Below are 20181 nucleotides of genomic sequence, written 5' to 3' on the forward strand. Positions count from 1 at the left end.
ATGTCCCACAACAATATTGTTGTATAAATGTATTATTTTAATATGTAGTTTTAAAAATAAAATAATATTAATTCTGTACCAATCATCCAGATTACACTAATTGTGGAGTCATATTGTAAATCTATTTTTATTCCGTAATTTAACTAGCGCTATTCTTTTAGTGGTAGACGACATGCCCATGCATCGATAGTGATGCACATGTGGTAACTTTGTCAATCTCGAGGATTTGCCAGCTCAGTCGCTCGGAGGTGCTTATTAGGGTAGGTGTGCATGCATGCATGTGAGCCTCTGCGTGTGTATTGTATTTTGGCATTGGTTTGGTTGAATTCTAAAAATTAGCATGACTCAAGTCAGCAACATTCAGCTAGCCCACATTTTGGTTGTTTGTGACAATCCCCTCTTATGGTACTTGTATATTGGCATCAAACCAATTGATGGTCAAAATTTTGGCTATCACATTTTGACACCCAACCAATTGCTATTCTAGCCCACGTTTTGACAAATTAATTTGGCATGCCCATATTTTAATTTTGACCATCACATTTTGGCACCCAACCAATTGCTATTCTAGCCCACGTTTTGACAAATTAATTTGGGATGCCCGTATTTTAGCCTGCCTATGATTTGGTAAGGCAAATTCTGAAATCCAATCGATCAGCCTCTATATCCTACTGGTGGTATGACTGACCAAGGGTACATGAATTGTGTTGTCCTTTGTTTGCGAGATCTATCCTGCTAATGGGGCTAAACCTACCCCTTAGCCACCTCACGCCAATGCTTATGGAAATCAAATAGCAAACCACCTCAATCTAAAAGCTCAACTAAATAACTCACTGCGCCCGCCCAATTTGATGCTTAAACCCATGGGTATGGCTAGATCTACTAATTAAAAAACCCCAACTCATATTTAACTATATATATAGAAATTTAGTGGCTCCACTCTTGACATGGGTCCCACATGTAGGTCTAGCCACATTGTTTTGTACATAGTAGATATCGTCATACTGAGTCATCTTCAACAAATTTCAGTCAATTTTGATAAACTTTATAGTGTGAACGTGAGGTTTTATTTTCAAGGTCCGGCTCATGACGTGGGGGTCCACGTATATTTCTAGCCCTATTGCTTTGCAGTGAGTAGCTTCCAGTCATATTGAGTCATCTCCAACTAATTTTAATCAATTTCGATAAATTTTATATATAGTCATATTGTTTTGCCCGAAATATCTGTAAGTCATACTGAGTCTAATGAATTCCAACCAATTATTAGAACGTGAGATTTTAATTTTTAGGATCCGGCTTTTGATTAATGTGGGCACTCCACAAAAAATACACTCATTCCAATCCGCTCCATCTCGCCCCATTACTTAATACAACTCATTTTGTCACATCCAAACATACTCCACGTCGAAACCCACTCCATAATACCCATTTCAATCGACCCCACTAGCAGGCCTAATCAGGGGCTTCAGTTACATATTGGAGACTTGAAGCAAATATTTATGGAGACGCATTTGGCATAAAATAATTTGTTAAACCCTCCACAATGTGTGTCTTGAGTGATGCTCAAAAGAGAGAGAAAGTTTGGGCATTACTCCTCCCATTGTGGCATACGATGCCAATTCGAAGTGATGCTTGAAAAACTGGGAACGACTACAAGATAATTTTGTATGCATGTAGTACTAAATGAAGTCTATTTGCAAAACCTCTTTATGGATGAGTGGAACTTTTCGCGAGGAATCTAATGATAGTAATTAATCGATGATTTAGCTTCAGTAATGCTATAGTAACCATACTCTAATCATGCGGTCAAATGTCTCATTAGATTCATCTCACGAAGTAACGCCGGGATTATGAAATTAATTTTATAATCTGCATTTATTTAATATTTCTAATTAATGGTCAAAGTTTGCTAGTGCTAAAAAACCAAACAGCGCCCATGCGTCTATCATCGTACTTTTGTGTCTGTCATCGTCAGAGGCCATGCGTCTGCGAGGCTGCATGCAAGGGAGATGAGCTGATGATTTTGCTTGTGTATACTTTTCGTTTATTTACCAAGCGGGCCCTACAGCGATGCCTGCACGCTGCAGCGTGTGAAGCATGGTGCCTGTTTTTTATGATGGAGTCCAATATTTTTTGAGATTCACTTGCAGTCTTGCACACTGCGGAAGGCCTTATGCTCAACGTTGTATTGATTAGTTGGATTTATTTTAACTTGACGTTTCTTAAGAAAATCAATCTAAGGCAGCGTTAGTTCTCAAATTTTTTTTACAGTAACCGTCAAATCAAGTTTTCAAAATATGCATAGAACATTAAATGCAGTTGAAAAAATAATTAATTACATAGTTTAACTAATTCATACGAGATGAATATAATGATGCTAATTAATCCATAATTGGACATTAATTATCAAGTAACAACAAAACGTGCTACAGTACTTAAATTCAAACTTTTTCACCAACTAAACACCCCCAAACTGGCTGATAGATGGGCGGCGCTGATGTCGCGGTCCAGGTGCAGAATCGCTCTCAACTTACGAGTCCCATTAAGGAACACACGATCAGATATCCCTGAATTCTTGGACAGATGATGAGAGGAGTACCCTGGACACAACAAGCACAGGAATGACGAAACGGTTCATTTCACCTCTGCAAGAAAGAGGGAAACTGAAGCAGAGTTGGATGGACGGGATTTGTACCGTGCCAACACGTGTCAATTTTCCACTCTGGATTACCCCGTAAGCCATGCACAGTGCGGTGGATGACATGATGACCATGCACATGTCCTTGCTGGCTCGATCGCTTCGTCCTTCACCTGGCTGCTGCTGCTGCTTCTGCCTCATCTGACGCCTCCCTTTATTAGTTGCTCAAAACTAAAGTTTAATCCTGCAGCCGCCCGATCAATCGATGGCAAGGTTAAGGCTGTAATGGTAGCCTATATATACACATCACATTCAGTACTTACACAGTCATCAGAACCAGATTTACAGAAACACAAGGATACTCACTTGCATTGTACAGGGCGCATCGCATCTTGCAGCTCAAACTTATTTCAGCGATTCCAAAGTCATCTGTCGCGAATCGATCGATGATGATCGGAATGGCGCCAGCTCCAGTCCTCGCAGTCGCAGCTGTGTTGGTCGCACTTGTCTGGGCGCTGGCCGTGGCCGCAGACGGCGTCGCCACCAACGCGTCGGCTCCGGCACCGACGACCGGGTGGCTCAAGGCGCATGCCACGTTCTACGGCGGCGCCGACGCCTCCGACACCACGGGTAACAACATACCGCTAGCTAGCTTATTAGTTATCACGAATCATGCCAAAAATGCAAGTGCGTGCGCACGCAGCAGTTCAAACGTGACGATGTATGATGCATGTTTGCTGTGTGTTGCGGCATCAGGCGGCGCGTGCGGGTACGGGGACCTGTACTCGCAGGGGTACGGAACGAGCACGGCGCTCTTCAACGACGGCGCCTCCTGCGGCCAGTGCTACGAGATCGCGTGCGACCACGAGGCGAACCCGACGTGGTGCAAGCCTGGCGCCACGGTCACCGTCACCGCCACCAACTTCTGCCCGCCCAACTACGGGCTGCCCGGCGACAACGGCGGCTGGTGCAACCCGCCGCGGCCGCACTTCGACATGGCGCAGCCGGCGTGGGAGAAGATCGGCGCCTACCGCGCCGGCATCATCCCAGTCATGTACAAAAGGTGTGTGCATGCATAAGAAAAAAAAGAGAATACTGAATTGGCTTGTCTTTGCTACTCTCTTGAGCAAGTAACTGAAAAAGAAGGAACGGTAGTAGCCTTAACAGAAAATCCTCTCTCTTGCTTGCAGGGTTCCGTGCGCGCGATGGGGCGGCGTAAGGTTCATGATCAACGGGCACGACTACTTCAACCTTGTGCCGGTGACCAACGTCGCCGCCGCAGGCTCCATCAGATCCATGGAAGTCAAGGCCGCCGCCGACTCGACGGATTGGATGCCGATGGCACGCAACTGGGGCGCCAACTGGCACTCCATGGCCTTCCTCACCGGCAAGATGCTCTCGTTCAGGGTGACCAACACCGATGGACAAACTCTTGAATTCGCAAACGTGGTGCCGCAAGGATGGAAGTTTGGTCAGACATTCGCAAGCAAACTGCAATTCAGCTGAGCAAATGTGGTTCATTTGTGGGCATCAGATTTGTGCTTGTGCCCTGCCGTAATGTCTGAAAGTTGCATGCCTTTGTAGGCTAGCAACTATGCGCACTACATGTACATACACCAAGCGCATTGTTTGTATATATATACAGATACGGACTACCCAACATCTATGCCCTGTACATATCCCCAATTTAATCAGATTTATGGTATACTTTAAGTTGCATGCCTAAGCAGAGATGTTGTCCAATATGTGGAGAATAGTTCGCTAGTTAATCAGCTTTTCACAACAAAATTGCAAATACCTTTTTGTATCTTAGAAAAAAAACTAGTACAGAATGTTACAAATTTAACCACTTTGCAAGCTTTCATCACCACAGTTGTTCAGGCAGCAGCCCCGACTGGATTTAGGTCTTGCCTACTACCGCGGGTGCTGCCAGAATAAATTTCAGGCGATTTAATGAAAAAACAGAACAAGTGTTCCACTATAACTTCTAAAAGAATGGGTATCTCTTAATTTACAAACTGCCGCATCAAACAAGCTTTGATGCGGCATCCAAATGGAAAGAACACATTGTATTTTGATGTACGAGGAACAATACTAATGACCGGTATACACATAATCCTGTACAATTCAATCACTGCGGCTCTGGTTTCTCCTGTACAATTCAATCACAGCGGCTCTGGTTTCGATGTTTTGGTGACGTAGCAGATATCATCTAGCTGATGATGAAGACGTTGATGAAGCCAACTCTGCCATTGATGTTGACCTTCCTACTGAAAGATAACCAAACAAAAGTTCTAGGTTCAGTAATAAAACTCCAAGATGACCTGAACTTTTGTGTTAACAACTGAGAAATTGGGCACTACCATAATGATGGATTAGAATTGTGTTTCTTCACGCTGCCTGCTTTGCCAAGGTGGGTAGATCTCATCTGGAACATTCAGCAGGAAAATAATAAGCAAAATGAACTCATAATGTTCTCGTTCAATAAGAAAGTTGGGGCTCAATTTGATGAATCTAGGAAGTACGCAGTATCGATTTCTAAAACATACCAATAAGAGTCGATCTAGCATATGATGCAAGACCATGTCCAATAGAAGAGCTTGTTCTCCAACAAATCCTATCGGATATGGTTGAAGCTGTTGAACATCCCAGTGTGGGAAGCCTTGGCTGTAGGCTTGGGCGCTTCAGGGGTTCCAAACACATTCCAGAACCGGAGGGTCTCATCTGCAGCCGCTGAGGCTACTGTGCAACCATCAGGGCTCTGCAGTTTCACCACACTAGAACCATTAGCAATGTTCACACTAATGCATAACTCAATGCAGATATTATATGTAGAAGTTGGTTTGAGGAATTCACCTGAGCCATGAAAAGGACACGAGAGGTATGGCCAGTGAGTTCGGCCATCTTCACCATTGATGGGTACTTCCACAAGGTTAGCTGGTTATGTGTGAATCCGTGTGAACTCAGCAGCTCTCTCTCATTCTTGTTCCAGAGAAGGGAGCAAACCTGTGAACCAGTGTCAACAGAGTTCAGACATGCACCGGTGTGTGTGTTCCAGAACTTGATGCACTGATCGCTGCCACCACCACCAGTTGCCAGCAAATTGCTCTGGAATGGGCACCATGCCAGTGCCTTCACAGCAGCCATGTGATAGTCGAGCCTATGCAGCCACTGGTTGCGGCCAGCAGAAGGCATGGAGGATGCCATCGACACATCCCAAATATGCAGAAGGTTGTCATTCCCCCCTCTGGTCAGCTGCTGCCCTGATCCAGACCACTTGAGCCCGCACACCTCCTGGCTGTGCCCCTCATATGTCTGCACTACATGGTTCCTAATCCTCACGTCATTGTTCACGATCCTGCCATCCATGCTACCGGTCGTCAGGATGTTCCATGCCAATGATCCGACTCTTGCCTCATGCACACCTCTGAGTGTTCTCAACTGCAGAGAAAGAACGATCTGAGTTCAGGAACAGAGAACGATAATGATTACCACAACATTGTCTGATGAAGCAAGATACTCTACATACCAGTCAGTTCGAGCTGGTGTCCCAGAGCTGGATGTCAGACGAGTTGAGCCCAACAGCAATGTGCCGGCCGTCTGGAGCCCAGCTGACACTGGTGATGGGGCCGCTGTCCTCGTCGACGGTCACCAGCTCAGAAGTGGATCCACTCGAGGCGTCCCACAGGTAGACCGTGTCGCCCAGAGCAATGGACAGCACGTTATTGCTCCCCCAGTCGAGCAGGTTGAGGTAGTAGTCATCAACGAGCTCCGGTGCGTCCAGCGTCCTCTCCGCAGACTGCATATCATTTCAGGCCACATCAGGGACCACCATCCAATTGATTCATCGACCTAGATGTAAGAACATCAATCAGTACACGAACTTAATTACCCGGGGAATGTGGCGCCGCTGCTTGGCCGGCTTGGCGTGGTGGGAGGAAGCCGGGTTGGCAGCTGCAACGTTCTCTGGCTCTGGCGGCTTGTTCCTGAAAGCGAGGATGCGTGTCCGGTTTTTGAGCAGCTTCTCGGCGAGCAGCCTCCGGTACGCCTCCTTGGAGGGTGACACCACCGCGTTCTCATTGTCCTTCCTGGGCTCCGTGAGCAGGTAGTGCGCCATGTCCATGTCCATCGCCGACCTGTCCGGGATGAACCTGTCGCCCTGCAGCGCACGCACAGATGGAAGGAGAACAAACCAGCTCGGTCAGGCAAGACGTCGAACACCTTAGACGCGCGAGCACGGAACGGGGAGCTGGACTGCTGGAGCACGGGCAGAGCGGACTCACGTAGCACTTGGCCGACGGGTTGCGCGACCCGGAGCTGAGCGGCGGCATGTAGGGCCGGGAGAACGGAAGGGCGCGCGTCTCGTGGTCTCCCTATCGCTGGAGATCGGCGTGGGTCGAGATCGAGAGATCGAGAGAGAGAGAGAGATGCGCGGTTGCGCTATGGGGTTAAGGGATCGGCCGCCGGTGACTATTTCTATTTGTAGGACGAGCCGACGAGGAGGAAGGAGAGGGGAACGCCGCCGCACAGCAGTCAGCAACGGCTACTGCCGTTGCGGGTTTAGGGCTTGTGCTGCCTGGACGCGTGAACGGCCCTGATCCGCCGATCGACCACTTATTAGGATGCCGTTTCCTGTTTTGGCTTGGCATTCCCTGGTGCTTCACTCTTGTTTTCACATGCTTTGCTCTTCAGTTTCAAAAAAAAAAAATGCTTTGCTCTTCACATGAGATGATTACTACAGTATGGGAAAAGAGAGAGGCAACAAAGTGAGGGCAATATGCCAATATGTTCAGATTTCCTCTTTCTTTTTAAGAAAACACACTTAGGGTTTGTTCGGTTAGATATGGATTCATTCCGGGACAGGAATGATAGAAAAAAAATAAGAAATATAACAACAGACCGGGATTCATTCCGAGTAAAAAATTAATTGCAATAAAACAGACTTATGATAGCTACATTAAATGATCGGGAATCAATTCATGAGTCTAGAGGTGTGAAATTAATCCCGGTCTCTTGTTGTATCTATTATGAGTCTATTTTGTTGCAATTAATTTTGACACAGAATGAATCCCGTTCTCTTGTTATATTTCTTATTGTTTCTATCATTCCCGGCCCGGAATGAATCCATGTCTAACCGAACACGACCTTATCCAATTCTTTTTACATAAAATCATGGATTACATAAAAAAGGAATTATAATGTGTTTAGCAAAGCTATGGTCACCAAGCATCAAGTCATGGATTACATAAAATCGACCGACAAACTACATACAAGCACATCACGAGACTACTCACTATAAACATCGATCTTGCATTGCATCAATAAAACGGCCAGCATGACCTTCCTTGGTAATATTATTTCAGAGGGAAGAACAAACATTCATTGTAGCACTCATGCATGCTATTATTGGGACCATCGATCATAAGTATGGGCATAAGGAGGATCTCCATGTTTCTTTTCGATAAATTGTCACTACTATAAAAATGATTTGTAGCATCGTCTCGATTTTTTAGTGGCGGACGAAAATTTCACTCATTCCTACAAATGGTGCGCGGTCACGGTAGCAATAGAGCCGCTCCTAAAAATATATTTATAGGGGTGGATCACCTCCTCACCCGCCCATACAAATGGGCGTCATTTATAGAGACAGCTAGGAGGGCCTGCCCCTACAAATATTAGGAGCGATTCACCCCATCCACCCCTAAAAATACCGCCCATTTTTAGGGTCGGCTAGGGGGTTAACCGCCTCTACAAATGACATTTGTAGGGAAGGTTAACCCCCACCCACCCTTAAAAATCACTATAAAAATTTGGGCAGCTACTTTCTTCTTCCGACCACCCATTGTTTGCTCGGGAGAGCATCTCGAAAATATGAAAAAATGGAGGGGCGAGGAGGGTGGAGGCTCTAGGAGGTAAGTTGATGTTTGTTTCTTGTCTTTTCTAAGCTCTTTTTTTAGTTTTTTTAATCAAATGGAGCTCTCTTTACCTCTAGCTAGTTTTAGATATTCATGGTGTAGATTTGCCATTTGAGGCACAATTTGCCTCAAATTTTTGGATGAAGTGTGCTATTTTAGTAGGAGAACAAGATTATGTAATTATTTGGACTAGATCTAAATGTTTTAGCCTCGTTCCTAAGTAAATTATATAAGTCCAATATCTATGAAAATGGATATGTTCCAAGGTCGCTTTATTTGACTGCAGGATTATTGTAGAATTAAATGAGACTAGCTCTTGCTAGCTAGTGATGGGTGACGACAAAGTCGGTTGGCATTGCGTAGGATTATTTGACTACATGATTTTGAGAAACAGAGTAGAATTTCGGCCATAGTTATATGATACCTTCCAGTCTTCGATTGTTTGAGACGTTTCTTCTCGAATCTAAAGGATGCTGAGCTGATGTGATGGTGGGAAGCACAAGAAGGGTGATGGAAAGCTCCGACATCCAGCTGATGCTCGGCAGTGGAAGCAATTTGATGAGAAGTACTATTCGGAATTGGAAAGGACCCGAGGAATGTTCACTTTGTGTTGAGTACGGATGGAACGAATCCGTTTGGTGAAAGAAGTTGCACCCATAACATATGGCCGGTGATATTGATGGTGTACAACCTGCCTACATGGCTGTGCTAGAAAGAGGAAGTATCTTTTGCTAGCTGTCTTTATACAAGGCCTCAAGCATTGATATAGATGTTTCTCATCTGATGCAGGAGACAGAAACTTTATGGAAGAAGCATATCGATATCTTTGATGGTTTTTCACAACAACCCTTTAATCTTAGAGCCATCATATTCGTGACCATTCACAACTACCAGACATTGTTTTTCCAATCAGGACAGGGATGGGATATATGGTGTGCGTGGATGGAACCGTATCATCTTTCCTGGATGGATCTTGATATCTTGATAGAACAAATTGTGGGAATCCAAATTTTAAAAAATTTGCAAGAAACATATTCGAATAGTTTAAATTCAAATCAGTAAACATATTTCCATCAGAACAAACTTTCAATCGTTGTTTTTTCAAATGTTTACATATTTGATATTTCCGTGCCGACCTGCCGTAATTTGGAGGTCGTACCGTCTAATGGTTAATTCACTCGCACGCCGACGGGCGCCGCAGACGCTGCCGTCCAGTTGCAGGAACACTATCGTGCCACTGAAGAAACACACGACGACATCCTTTCTTAGACAACGGTAAACGTTCCGTGAAACTGCAACCAAAATCAGAGCAAAGCCGCCGTTCACTGCACCATTGCAAAAGTCAGGCAGTGATAAATTCTCTGCTCGATCTCCAAAAGAGAACGCGAAGTGAAAACCCGACGACGAAATGTCCTAGTCGCACAGTGCGCCACGCCGTGCGTGTCTGCGCGTACATTTTTCTGCCTCCGGATTGCGCCGTAAGTAACGCGTGCCATGTGCACGGCAGCAATGGCGTCGTCCGGCTTGCTTCATTCAGATAGCCGATCCTCTAGCTACCAATTTGTCCATGATTATTGCTAATGATACAAAGGTAAGGCCGTCTATATATACTCACCAGATCATCGCACAAACCATCACAGCGAAAAATCCATCCGCAACAGTACGAGATAGAACAAACCAGTTGTTGTAGCCTGAAGCCCAGTTTTTTCTTTTCAGAGACCACCAGTTTCCTTAGTGATTGCTTGGCATGGCTCCAGCACGAGTTCTTGCGGTTGTGTTGCTCGCGGTCGCCTGGCTGCTGGCCGCGGCCGCCGCCGATGCCGCTGCCACCAGCGCCTCATCGTCTCCGGGGCCGGTCGGGTGGCTGAAGGCGCACGCGACGTTCTACGGCGGCGCCGACGCCTCTGGCACCATGGGTGAGCAGCCATTCTTTCTTAGCCACAAGGCAGAACGGCGCGGATCAAGAGATTTATTCTTGCTATCTAATACTGTGGTGTCCGCATCAACTATCGATGGCCTGTTTCGCAGGCGGCGCGTGCGGGTACGGCAACCTGTACTCGCAGGGCTACGGCACGCGGACGGCGGCGCTGAGCACGGCGCTCTTCAACGACGGCGCGTCGTGCGGGCAGTGCTACAAGATCGCCTGCGACCGCAAGAGGGCGGACCCGGCGTCCTGCAAGCCCGGCGTCACGGTCACCGTCACCGCCACCAACTTCTGCCCGCCCAACTACGCGCTGCCCGGCGACAACGGCGGCTGGTGCAACCCGCCGCGGCCGCACTTCGACATGGCGCAGCCGGCCTGGGAGAAGATCGGCGTCTACCGCGCCGGCATCATCCCCGTCATGTACAGGAGGTGTGCTAGCTAGCTAGTCTCTTGATCTTACATGATCAACAGCAATACCCCAAGATCATCACCTCTTGGATGCAGAATCTGAAGGTCGAATTGTTGGTTGCAGGGTTCCTTGCGTGAAGCGAGGCGGGGTGCGGTTCACGATCAACGGCCACGACTACTTCAATCTTGTGCTCATAGCCAATGTTGCGGCAGCCGGCTCCATCAAGTCGATGGATGTCAAGAGCTCCGGTTCGGATAACTGGATGCCCATGGCGCGCAACTGGGGTGCCCAATGGCACTCCCTGGCATACCTTACGGGGCAAAGTCTGTCGTTTAGAGTCACGGACACTGATGGGCAGACTCTTGAATTCACAAACGTGGTGCCACAAGGATGGAAGTTTGGCCAAACATTCGCAAGCAAGATACAGTTCAAGTGAGAGCTCCGCGCTGGGATTTCTTCCCGTGATTGATTTGTGGGGAGCTAGTACGAACTACGAATTCAACATGGTCAGAATATTTGGAGTTGCTTCTACAGTATAAAATGTGTAATACTTGTATGTGGATACCAATTCAGCAGTCATGGCTTGTATAACTCATTCTTTTACTGTACATACATTCAATGTTTAAATTAGCATTCATGGTTTCAATAAGGTGCCATGTTGAATGTTCATCTACTGCTTAATTTGCTGGGTTACTAACCTATAGACGCAGTAAGACCTTCCAAAAGATACACTGCGAGGTGTTAAATACAATTAATCAAGCATATGCTATTGTTTAAAAAATATCCTTCCAAAAGATTAACATTTTCACACAGTGATTGATACCAAGGAGATGTTGAGAATACAGTAGACAAACGAAGTAGCAAAAGAGCAGTTCAGTTTCAACAGCGAAGGTACAATAAGCAAATAATTGCTGAAAACTTGATATAGATCTCCATGATCTTGCAAGTTCCAGGCAAATCACAAGCTTGGCCAATGGAGGCCATAGATCTTGAGATTATAATCTCAAAGCCTAATTTCCATCAGATCCTTCGAACTCAGTTGAGTTTGACAAAGCATTCTCAGCAGTCAGTACAATTGAAGGAACGGGCAGCAATGCTTTCTTTGACAAGTATAACGTACGAATAGCCCATCACGAACTAATATAAGAAACAAACCAAAAATAAAAGATGGCAACTGAGGGCATTTAGATTCGATCATGCATAGAAGTTTTTGGGACTCATAATGTTTGAACCAGGCCACAACAGGATGAATCCAATCCTCCCGCCCAAGCAGTAAGAAAAATTCTTCCACGGACAAACCTGACCGCTCAAGACAGGTCAACTCTACTTCAAATGGGGCTGCTAAGTTAGATTTCTGAGAAGCTGAGACTATCATAAAGTGGGTGCAGTAAGGTGAGTAACTGCTTGTGTGCTCTAGACAGATTTTGCATAGCACCCAGGAAAACTGTACATTCTATCACAACCTACTCTTGTACTTACAGAAACAAGCAATGACTCTGGACATGAATTACAAATGTAAAGTCATCTCAGCTTCGGGTGGATCTGATCCGGCTCAACTGGTTCGGCTCACTTTCCAGGATTGATAATACTTGAGGCATTGACATGCCCCCTGAGACAACAATTTCTGTAAAAAAAAAAGATGTTTTGTTTATATCAAAAGTCAAAACCATTCAAAGCATACTTAACAGAATATAAATATGACACGGAAAAAAGAAAACAGAGGATGGGCATACCAATGCCTTCACGGACAGAAATGTTTGGTCTAATCACGTCGTTTGAGCTGACCAGAAATATGTCACCAATATAGAGATGGTTGGTCGGAACATAAACACAGCACATATGTTCTTCACTAGAATAATCCTGAGTAGAAACAAAGTAATACATCAGCAATATTTTTTATATGAGCTTACAGTCGAGACGTGTGCAATTAACAACACAAACTTTTATATATCCTGTGAAATGGACACCGCTATATGGATAACAATGGCAATATCCATGGACAACATCAAATCCATATAAAACTAATACAGATGCACATTTTCAGGAATCAAAAGCATCAAGTGAATCTACATGTTTAACTCAGAGATTGCTAAGGACACTGTCAATTTCCTGATTCAGAAAGCACCTGATTGCACTTTAGATGAATAGATGGTACCAGCACAACACATGACACTTGTCCAACTTCCTGTAACTTAGTGATGTTCATAGGAAAAAAAAATTCAGCGGGTACCACACATCAGGGCTAGCAAACCCAGTAAAATTAAAACATCATTATCCAATTTTTAGAAAGGCCAAAGGTTTTAGTTGTTCCACTGACTCACACCTACACCCGCTTCAAGCATGTAATACTTTGCACAAAAAGCAAACAATTAGATGAATTGGAATTTCCCAGTCCATAACACCAACTGATGACTTGTACCAACTCTGAACAAGTGTACATGGAATCGATGTATATGTGCAATTTCCTATCATCCCTATGAGAAGCAGATCAGAGCAAAAGCTATCACCATTTTACATCCAGCGACAGCGGCTTCAGAGGAGGGACTTCTACAACCACTTGCAAGACGAAACCTACAGCACCGCATCTCCCTATATGCAGATGACGTTGTCATTTTCCTTCAGCCTTCAGTCAGTGACATCAGCATCACTCTAGACATCTTACAGCTCTTCGGAGAAGCATCTGGCCTTAAAACAAATGTGCAGAAAAGTACTGTCTCACCCATCCATTGTTTGGAAGAACATAGAGCTCTTGTGCAGGCACATCTTCCTTGTCAGATAACTGAATTCCCTTGCAAATACCTCGGAGTTCCGCTTTCACCACACAAACTTACTAAAGCTCAGGTTCAACCCATCATTGAAAAGACAGGTTGCCTAGCTGGAAGGCCGACCAGCTCACAAAAGCTGGTAGAAGCATTTTAGTCCAAGCTGTACTCACTTCCATGGTGGTGTATCTGCTGCTTGCTCTGGATCTTCCCTCTGGATCATTGCAGGCCATTGATAAAATCAGAAGGGGCTTCTTGTGGAAAGGGAGAAAAGATGTAAGGGGTGGACATTGCTTAATTGCCTGGCCTAAAGTCACACGACGACCTGATTTGGGGGGCCTAGGAATTTCCAACCTCCAGAATTTGGGATGGGCCCTGCGGTTAAGATGGCTATGGCTTGAGAAAACTGAACCTGAAAAAGCATGGGCTTTCCTTCCTGTCCAAGCTCCTCCACAGGTTAAGAGCTTCTTTGCAACTGCCATCATTTCAGAAGTTGGAAATGGCAAGAATACATACTTTTGGACTGATAGGTGGCTGGGTGGCCAAAGCCTAAAACAGTCCTTCCCTAATTTGTTTGGTGCAGTGGCTGCTAGAGCAAGGAAGAGGAAGGTGTCTGATGCATTAGAAAATAGAAAATGGGTTTCTGATATAAGAGGAGCACTCACAGTAACTGTTCTAACTGAATATATTCATCTGTGGGAGTTACTTTCAACTGTGATGCTGCAGCAAGATGTAGAAGATTCCCATATTTGGCAATTCTCCACTTGTGGCCAGTACACCACAAGATCGGCTTACAAAGCCCTTTTCATTGGATCTGTTCAATTTAAATCCTGGGAGAGAATATGGAAGAGTTGGGCACCTGGAAAATGTAAGTTTTTCATGTGGATAGTAGCACACAAAAGATGTTGGACAGCAGACCGGCTGGCAAGGAAAGGGCTACCGCACCCTGCTACCTGCCCACTTTGTGACCAGACTCAGGAAACAATAGATCATTACTGGTCTCATGTGTCTTTGCCCGCCAGATGTGGTTCACCTTGCTGCAGAAATTTGGACTACAGGTGCTGGCTCCAGGCCTTGATGATGAATTTTTTGAGGATTGGTGGGCCAATGCATGTGAAAGGGTGGCTGGTCAGGCTAAAAAGGGACTGAACTCCATCATCATTTTGGGAGCCTGGAACTTGTGGAATCACTGCAATAGCTGCGTTTTTGACGGCACTTCGCCCAGTATCGCCAGTGTCATTGTGACCACCCTTGAAGATCTGCATCTTTGGTCTATGGCAGGGGCTAGAGGAGTTTCATATCTCCTCGCCCTGGTGCCTAGTGACAATAGTGACAGTTAGTTAGTGGTTGGTCCTGGTCCGGTCTTTCTTTTTCTTGTTTGAGAGGTAGCCGGTTTTTTTGTACCTAGGGGGGTTACAACCCCTTTATATCTGTAACACCAGGGGCTTCAGCCCCATCACTTTTCTTCTTAATATAATGATGCGCAGTTCTCCTGCACGTTCGAGAAAAAAAAAATGACTTGTACCACTTTAAGTGGTTTAGAGGAATTCATAGTTTTCTTATCTTGTTTAACAGGGGAAATCCGTAACAAAAAATTCTGCAGGACAACAGGAATTAGTATATGATGAAATTGGCTGCACCATATTTTTCAGTAGCATCATTTTTAAACAATATATGTTAATAATATTACCAGAAAATGAGGCTGCAAAAATAAATACATGAAAAATAATCATGATAATATGAAATAAAGGCCCATCAACCGAATCTAACAGTGAAACCAAACAAACCTGAAGCAGAACTTCTGAAGTGATAAATCCAAATGCATATTCACCAATTCTTGGGTGCCTAATGATGACCACTTCTTTGAATGCATGCTTGTTTTGATCTGCATAAAATTGTATGAGTGAGCACCATTTGAATTACAGTTTAAGAATCATAAAATGACAATGAACCTAACCAGGTGAAATGGCAGCACTGATTTGCTTAGATGCATTGTAGATATGGCGAACAAAAGGCATTCGCTTTATGAACCACTCTCCGAGACCAAGAATAGACGCCCCAACCCAAGATGACATGAACACACCAACCACAAAAATGAAAGCTATTGAAGTTACAAAACCAAGTCCTGCAAGAAGATGATAAAGACATCAAATTTCATAATGTAGTGTAAATTCATAGAAAAATAGGGTAATTTTTCTTAGTATACATTCCACCTAGGCCCATGAATTTGCTAAAATGTACTTCAACAAATTTGATCAACAAGACACTAGAAAGGGGTACTGCTAGTAAACCAAGAGGATGGAGTTTGGGAACCATATTGAAGAAAAAGCTTGAAACAATCACTAGATTAAAATAACAGCATCCTACTGTCTCAAATGCACTGGCACAGCAGTGCATGAATCTTAAGTAAAATAGGACAATGTAGGCTCATGGGATAACATGTCAATTAACTGTTTCATGTATTAACATTGTAAAACAAACAGCTTAAAGAACATGCTGTGTTTACAGACTCCAGTATATGTTACATTTTACCACATACCAAAATGTGGTTGGATGACTAGGTCTCAAGAGTCAAGATTGCCCAACATGTCGATGGAAATAAGTGCACATCATTACTACAATACAAAGTACAATTCTATATTTTCAATAATGCTCATTGTACATAAAATAGACAAATGTAATTAGTAAGTCTTACTGAATCTACAAATCTCCACTGAGGCAATATTTTAGTGAGCTACATAGGCAAAATTATTATTTTTTTAAAAAATGGATATGCATCTCATGATATATACAAGTCTGATGATCTCTGATGAGTCATCTAGAAAGTAAACCGCAGCAACAATCAGTTGGTCTCCCATACATACCAAATATATTGATTCCCAGATGAGCATATATTGGAGAGAAAAACCCATCCACAAAGCGAAAGAACCACCATGTCACATAGAATGTAACTGCGATTGGGAAGAGGATAACACTGCAACAAAATTGGGGAAACCCCATCAGTACCGAGTAATAAAGGGACAATCTCAAAAGAATGCAACCAAATATTAATATTAAGTTCCTCTACTTAAGGACGCAGCACTAAAGTAGCTTATTAATATGGCAAACTATAGTGAAGATAATATGATCCAAATATTATTCAATCTCAAATTTCATTCTATGCTGCCCCTTTACTGACAGAAGTAGAGAAACAAAGAAGTCTACGGTACCATGGTTGAGCCCAACTAGATGAAGAGAAATCTTTAAAAAAAGAATAATTCTGTATGACTCTAATCCATGTACACCTATGCCTAGTGCAGAATCAATTTCCCAGTACCGCTTTTCATCATTTACAATAAAATTAGTACATTTTCCAAAAATTGAATGAAGTCAAAAGACAGCTCAACTTTTCATTTCTTTCCCTGCCAGTCCTTTCCTTAGCCAAGCCAACGATATTCATATAAATCGTATGCTAACAATTAATAACAAGAGACATAATGATGAAACTGAAAAAGAAATGCTGCAAGTTCACGAACCGCGTATATTGCACAAGATGTTTTTGACAAAAAGAAAAGAAGATACAGTGACAAGATTCTTGACTCATCTTTAAGAAAAATTGTTTCATTCATATCTTACTCCATCCATATACAAAAAGTTATAGTTCATTCTGTGCTTAACTAATAATCATTAGATTCTGTATCATATTCAATTTATGCACGTCATATATGACCAGCTTCAACATAAACATGTGAATACTGAATACAGAAATGCAGCTATCCACTCTGGTGATATTAAGTCTCTTCAAAAGCACTCAAGGAAGATATAATTATTAAATCGATCAATTTTTACCCAGCAAAAGGATATTTTCTGACAATATTATTCAACAAAATGATCGGAAAACATAGCTAGCAGTTCAACTACACATTAAAAATCATACAAGGGCAAAGGTAAAGGTAAATAAGTATAGGTGATGTTTGCATATATGGTGCTGTATATTAGAATTTTGAAGATCACTTTAAATCAGCGTCCACATGTAAAATAATTGGAAAACCACGACACATATATTCAAAAGTTTTACTAGGCTCTAAGCTTGTGGTCAAAATTAAGGCACACTTGATGGTTTACTGCTCCATAATCTCAATGACTTGTGGTCTAGGACTCAAGTGCCAGTGAGATGTCGATAGGTAGATCCTCAAGCGTCAATCTTTCAGTAGCAAATGATCAATTCCCTTGCATTAGCAGGTTCAGGTGCAGCCTGCACTCAGTTTATAGTTCATCGCAACATTTTTTAACTGGAAGTAGGAAAACACATTGACATCACAATTCACACACACAAAAAAAAGAAGCTTCAGCAACCATCTGTATTCAGTCAAAAGGATGTAAATCCAACAGAAGAACCACGAAACCTGCTGCAATTTTCATGATTGAACGGTATTGTCCCCCTTCCACACTATGCAGCTAGACAGCCCATCGAGTTCAAAGTAGCAAAAATAAAATCCCTACAAATAAATTGGATTGCGCAACAAAAGAAGCTAGCGAATCGAAGAGGAGAGATTCAGAATCCAGGGAGCAAGCATACCATCCGGTCATGAACTTCTTGGACGCCCAGCTGTGGACAACCTTGTGGAACGCCTGAAGCAAAGAAGCACAGAAAAAGCAGCCACATTTAATATCCCAGAGCAATTCGCGCATTGCCACTTGTCGGGCAGATCAAATCTGGCTGGAGAAGCCGCCGCCGATGCGAGGCGAGCCAAGCCGGAAGGGGGAAATAGGGGGGAAAGGGAAGGGCGGCGACCTCGCGGCCGGTCTGCGCGGCGGCGGCGGCGGCGGAGGCGGACGAGGGCTTGGACTCGTCGTCGTCGTCGTCGTCGGAGCCGGCGCCGGCGCGGGTGGACGGGGACGCGTGGGTGGCGACGGCGGCGGGCGGCACGAGCAGACGGTCGCGGCTGGGCATCGGGATAAGCACCGACGGCTTCGCCTCGCCCATCGCCATTCGGGTATCCCACTTCTTCCCCTCGCTCCCAGCTGCACCGGCCGCTTCCTGCTTCCCTCTCTGGTTTCTAGCTGGGTGCCTGGTGATTGTGGTGTGGTAGCCTCGTTGTTTTGCTTAGGAGGCCGACGGGATTTGATTAGTCTAATAGGCTGTCAGGCTGATTAATCCGAGGAGGCGCAGCAAAGCAGCGGCACATGACCATTGATTAGCACAGTCATGGCCGCATACAGCCATAGACAGAAGACGTGCGTTGGCCGTTCGAGACTCGGTGGCGTCAAAAGATGGGTTATATTTCCTGCGGCGTCATATTTTATTACTAAGCATATGAATTCTGCTAAAAAAAATAACTCAAATTCTTTTAGCATTGTACTCGCTCAAACATAAACATTTAACCACATGATATACAAAAAGTTTATAACTTTTATAGATGGAAAAAGTTCACTTTTAGCCCCTCAATTATTGCGTTGGTCTAATTTTAATCCTCAACTACAAAACCGTAGTACCCGAACTAGCAAAACTGTTCACTTTTAGTATATGGATAGGGTAACACTGTTTTGACCAACGTTGAACGGTTTTGATCACGCTACGCTGGCATTGACTGCCACGTAGGATGCTGGCCTGCATCTCTGCGACATGTGGGGCATAGCACCTCCCCTCCATCTCCCAAGCTCGAGCGGCAGCGCCTCTCTCCCTCCCTCTTCCGTGCCTCCCTGTTGGTATTTCTTTAACTCTCACAGAGAAGTCCGCAAGCGCACGGAAATACCGTTATAGCACTTCACCCAGAAGTATTCAGGGTATCGTAATTTCAATGAGGAACGGAGGTGTAACGGTCTTCTAACTAGTTTACCCGGAGGAAGAGAGAGAAATGTGCCATTTGGGTAGTGTGGTTGTCTAAGAGAAGAGATACTTAACAGAGATAAACCAGCTCTCACTGGCTTACTTCGGGCACCGGCTTACTTCTGGTCTGCCAAGAGTATCCGGCTGTTGATGCTCCTTAGCGCGCCAATTTGTATACCGCAAGCGCACGGATCGTGTAGCTTTTCCCTTAGAGTATTCCCCCAAGGTTTATCAATCCACGGAACCAAAGATACAAGAAACAATCTACTGACATAGAGAATCCTTTGTGTTGAGATGGTGTAAAACGAATCTAATCTACTAAAAGCGACAAACACCGAAGGTAGCAAGAGAAAGTTAGAGATAACCAATCTAGATCACCTAGATCATGCACATGTTGTAGTTCAAAGCTAGATGTAGTGAAGCAAGATAGATGTGAATCTCAATGAAAAGCATCTTTAAACCAAAATATCCAATCCAATCCTTCGATAACCCGTCTACTAAAGTAACGCCCTGTCACGACGCCCCCTTTTGGACTAAGATACCCCGAAGCATGATAAACAAGTCGAACCCCCTTTGATAGTTCCGCCATGAATCTCTAGCTACCATGACTACAAGATCATGCTAAGCGATCTATTTCGATAACAGATTTAGGATGAAGCAAACCCAAAGAAAAGAACGAAATCGAAAGAGAGAACATGGTCGCTAAAGATTCGGAATCACAGGT

The 20181-nt window shown here is 44.3% G+C and overlaps 3 protein-coding genes and 1 pseudogene across 3 annotated transcripts; 2 read left to right on the forward strand and 2 right to left on the reverse strand.

The window, feature by feature from the left end:
* Positions 1–3096: 3096 nt before the first annotated feature.
* LOC120653986 (expansin-A24-like) lies at positions 3097–4144 on the forward strand. The gene is made up of 3 exons (XM_039931625.1): positions 3097–3268; positions 3395–3701; positions 3829–4144. The coding sequence occupies exons 1-3, from the start codon at positions 3097–3099 to the stop codon at positions 4142–4144; spliced, it is 795 nt and encodes a 264-aa protein (XP_039787559.1).
* Positions 4145–4636: 492 nt separating this feature from the next.
* Positions 4637–7202, reverse strand: LOC120655337 (annotated as a pseudogene).
* Positions 7203–10209: 3007 nt separating this feature from the next.
* On the forward strand, positions 10210–11532 carry LOC120655339 (expansin-A23-like). Its single transcript, XM_039933092.1, has 3 exons — positions 10210–10469; positions 10582–10906; positions 11010–11532. Exons 1-3 carry the CDS (start codon positions 10301–10303, stop codon positions 11320–11322), a joined length of 807 nt encoding a protein of 268 aa, XP_039789026.1. The 5' UTR covers positions 10210–10300; the 3' UTR covers positions 11323–11532.
* A 515-nt stretch (positions 11533–12047) lies between these two features.
* LOC120655338 (protein LIKE COV 1-like) lies at positions 12048–18782 on the reverse strand. The gene is made up of 7 exons (XM_039933091.1): positions 18423–18782; positions 18207–18259; positions 16513–16622; positions 15606–15773; positions 15436–15533; positions 12620–12746; positions 12048–12510 (listed from the first exon to the last, which is right to left on the reverse strand). Exons 1-7 carry the CDS (start codon positions 18618–18620, stop codon positions 12413–12415), a joined length of 852 nt encoding a protein of 283 aa, XP_039789025.1. The 5' UTR covers positions 18621–18782; the 3' UTR covers positions 12048–12412.
* Positions 18783–20181: the final 1399 nt, after the last annotated feature.

This window comes from Panicum virgatum, chromosome 1N (assembly GCF_016808335.1).
Source record: "Panicum virgatum strain AP13 chromosome 1N, P.virgatum_v5, whole genome shotgun sequence".
Taxonomy (NCBI): domain Eukaryota; kingdom Viridiplantae; phylum Streptophyta; class Magnoliopsida; order Poales; family Poaceae; genus Panicum; species Panicum virgatum.

Bases quoted from the DNA above. Each gene is read 5' to 3' on its own strand.
- LOC120655338 (XM_039933091.1), bottom strand. From the start codon at position 18,620: ATGGCGATGGGCGAGGCGAAGCCGTCGGTGCTTATCCCGATGCCCAGC. The intron at 15,534-15,605 runs GTTAGGTTCATT...AATTTTATGCAG, and splicing joins CAGTGCTGCCATTTCACCTG to ATCAAAACAAGCATGCATTC. The intron at 12,747-15,435 runs GTTTGTTTGGTT...GTTTCTACTCAG, and splicing joins CTTCAGAAGTTCTGCTTCAG to GATTATTCTAGTGAAGAACA.
- LOC120655339 (XM_039933092.1), top strand. From the start codon at position 10,301: ATGGCTCCAGCACGAGTTCTTGCGGTTGTGTTGCTCGCGGTCGCCTGG. The intron at 10,470-10,581 runs GTGAGCAGCCAT...CCTGTTTCGCAG, and splicing joins CGACGCCTCTGGCACCATGG to GCGGCGCGTGCGGGTACGGC. The intron at 10,907-11,009 runs GTGTGCTAGCTA...TGTTGGTTGCAG, and splicing joins ATCCCCGTCATGTACAGGAG to GGTTCCTTGCGTGAAGCGAG.
- LOC120653986 (XM_039931625.1), top strand. From the start codon at position 3,097: ATGGCGCCAGCTCCAGTCCTCGCAGTCGCAGCTGTGTTGGTCGCACTT. The intron at 3,269-3,394 runs GTAACAACATAC...TTGCGGCATCAG, and splicing joins CGACGCCTCCGACACCACGG to GCGGCGCGTGCGGGTACGGG. The intron at 3,702-3,828 runs GTGTGTGCATGC...TCTTGCTTGCAG, and splicing joins ATCCCAGTCATGTACAAAAG to GGTTCCGTGCGCGCGATGGG.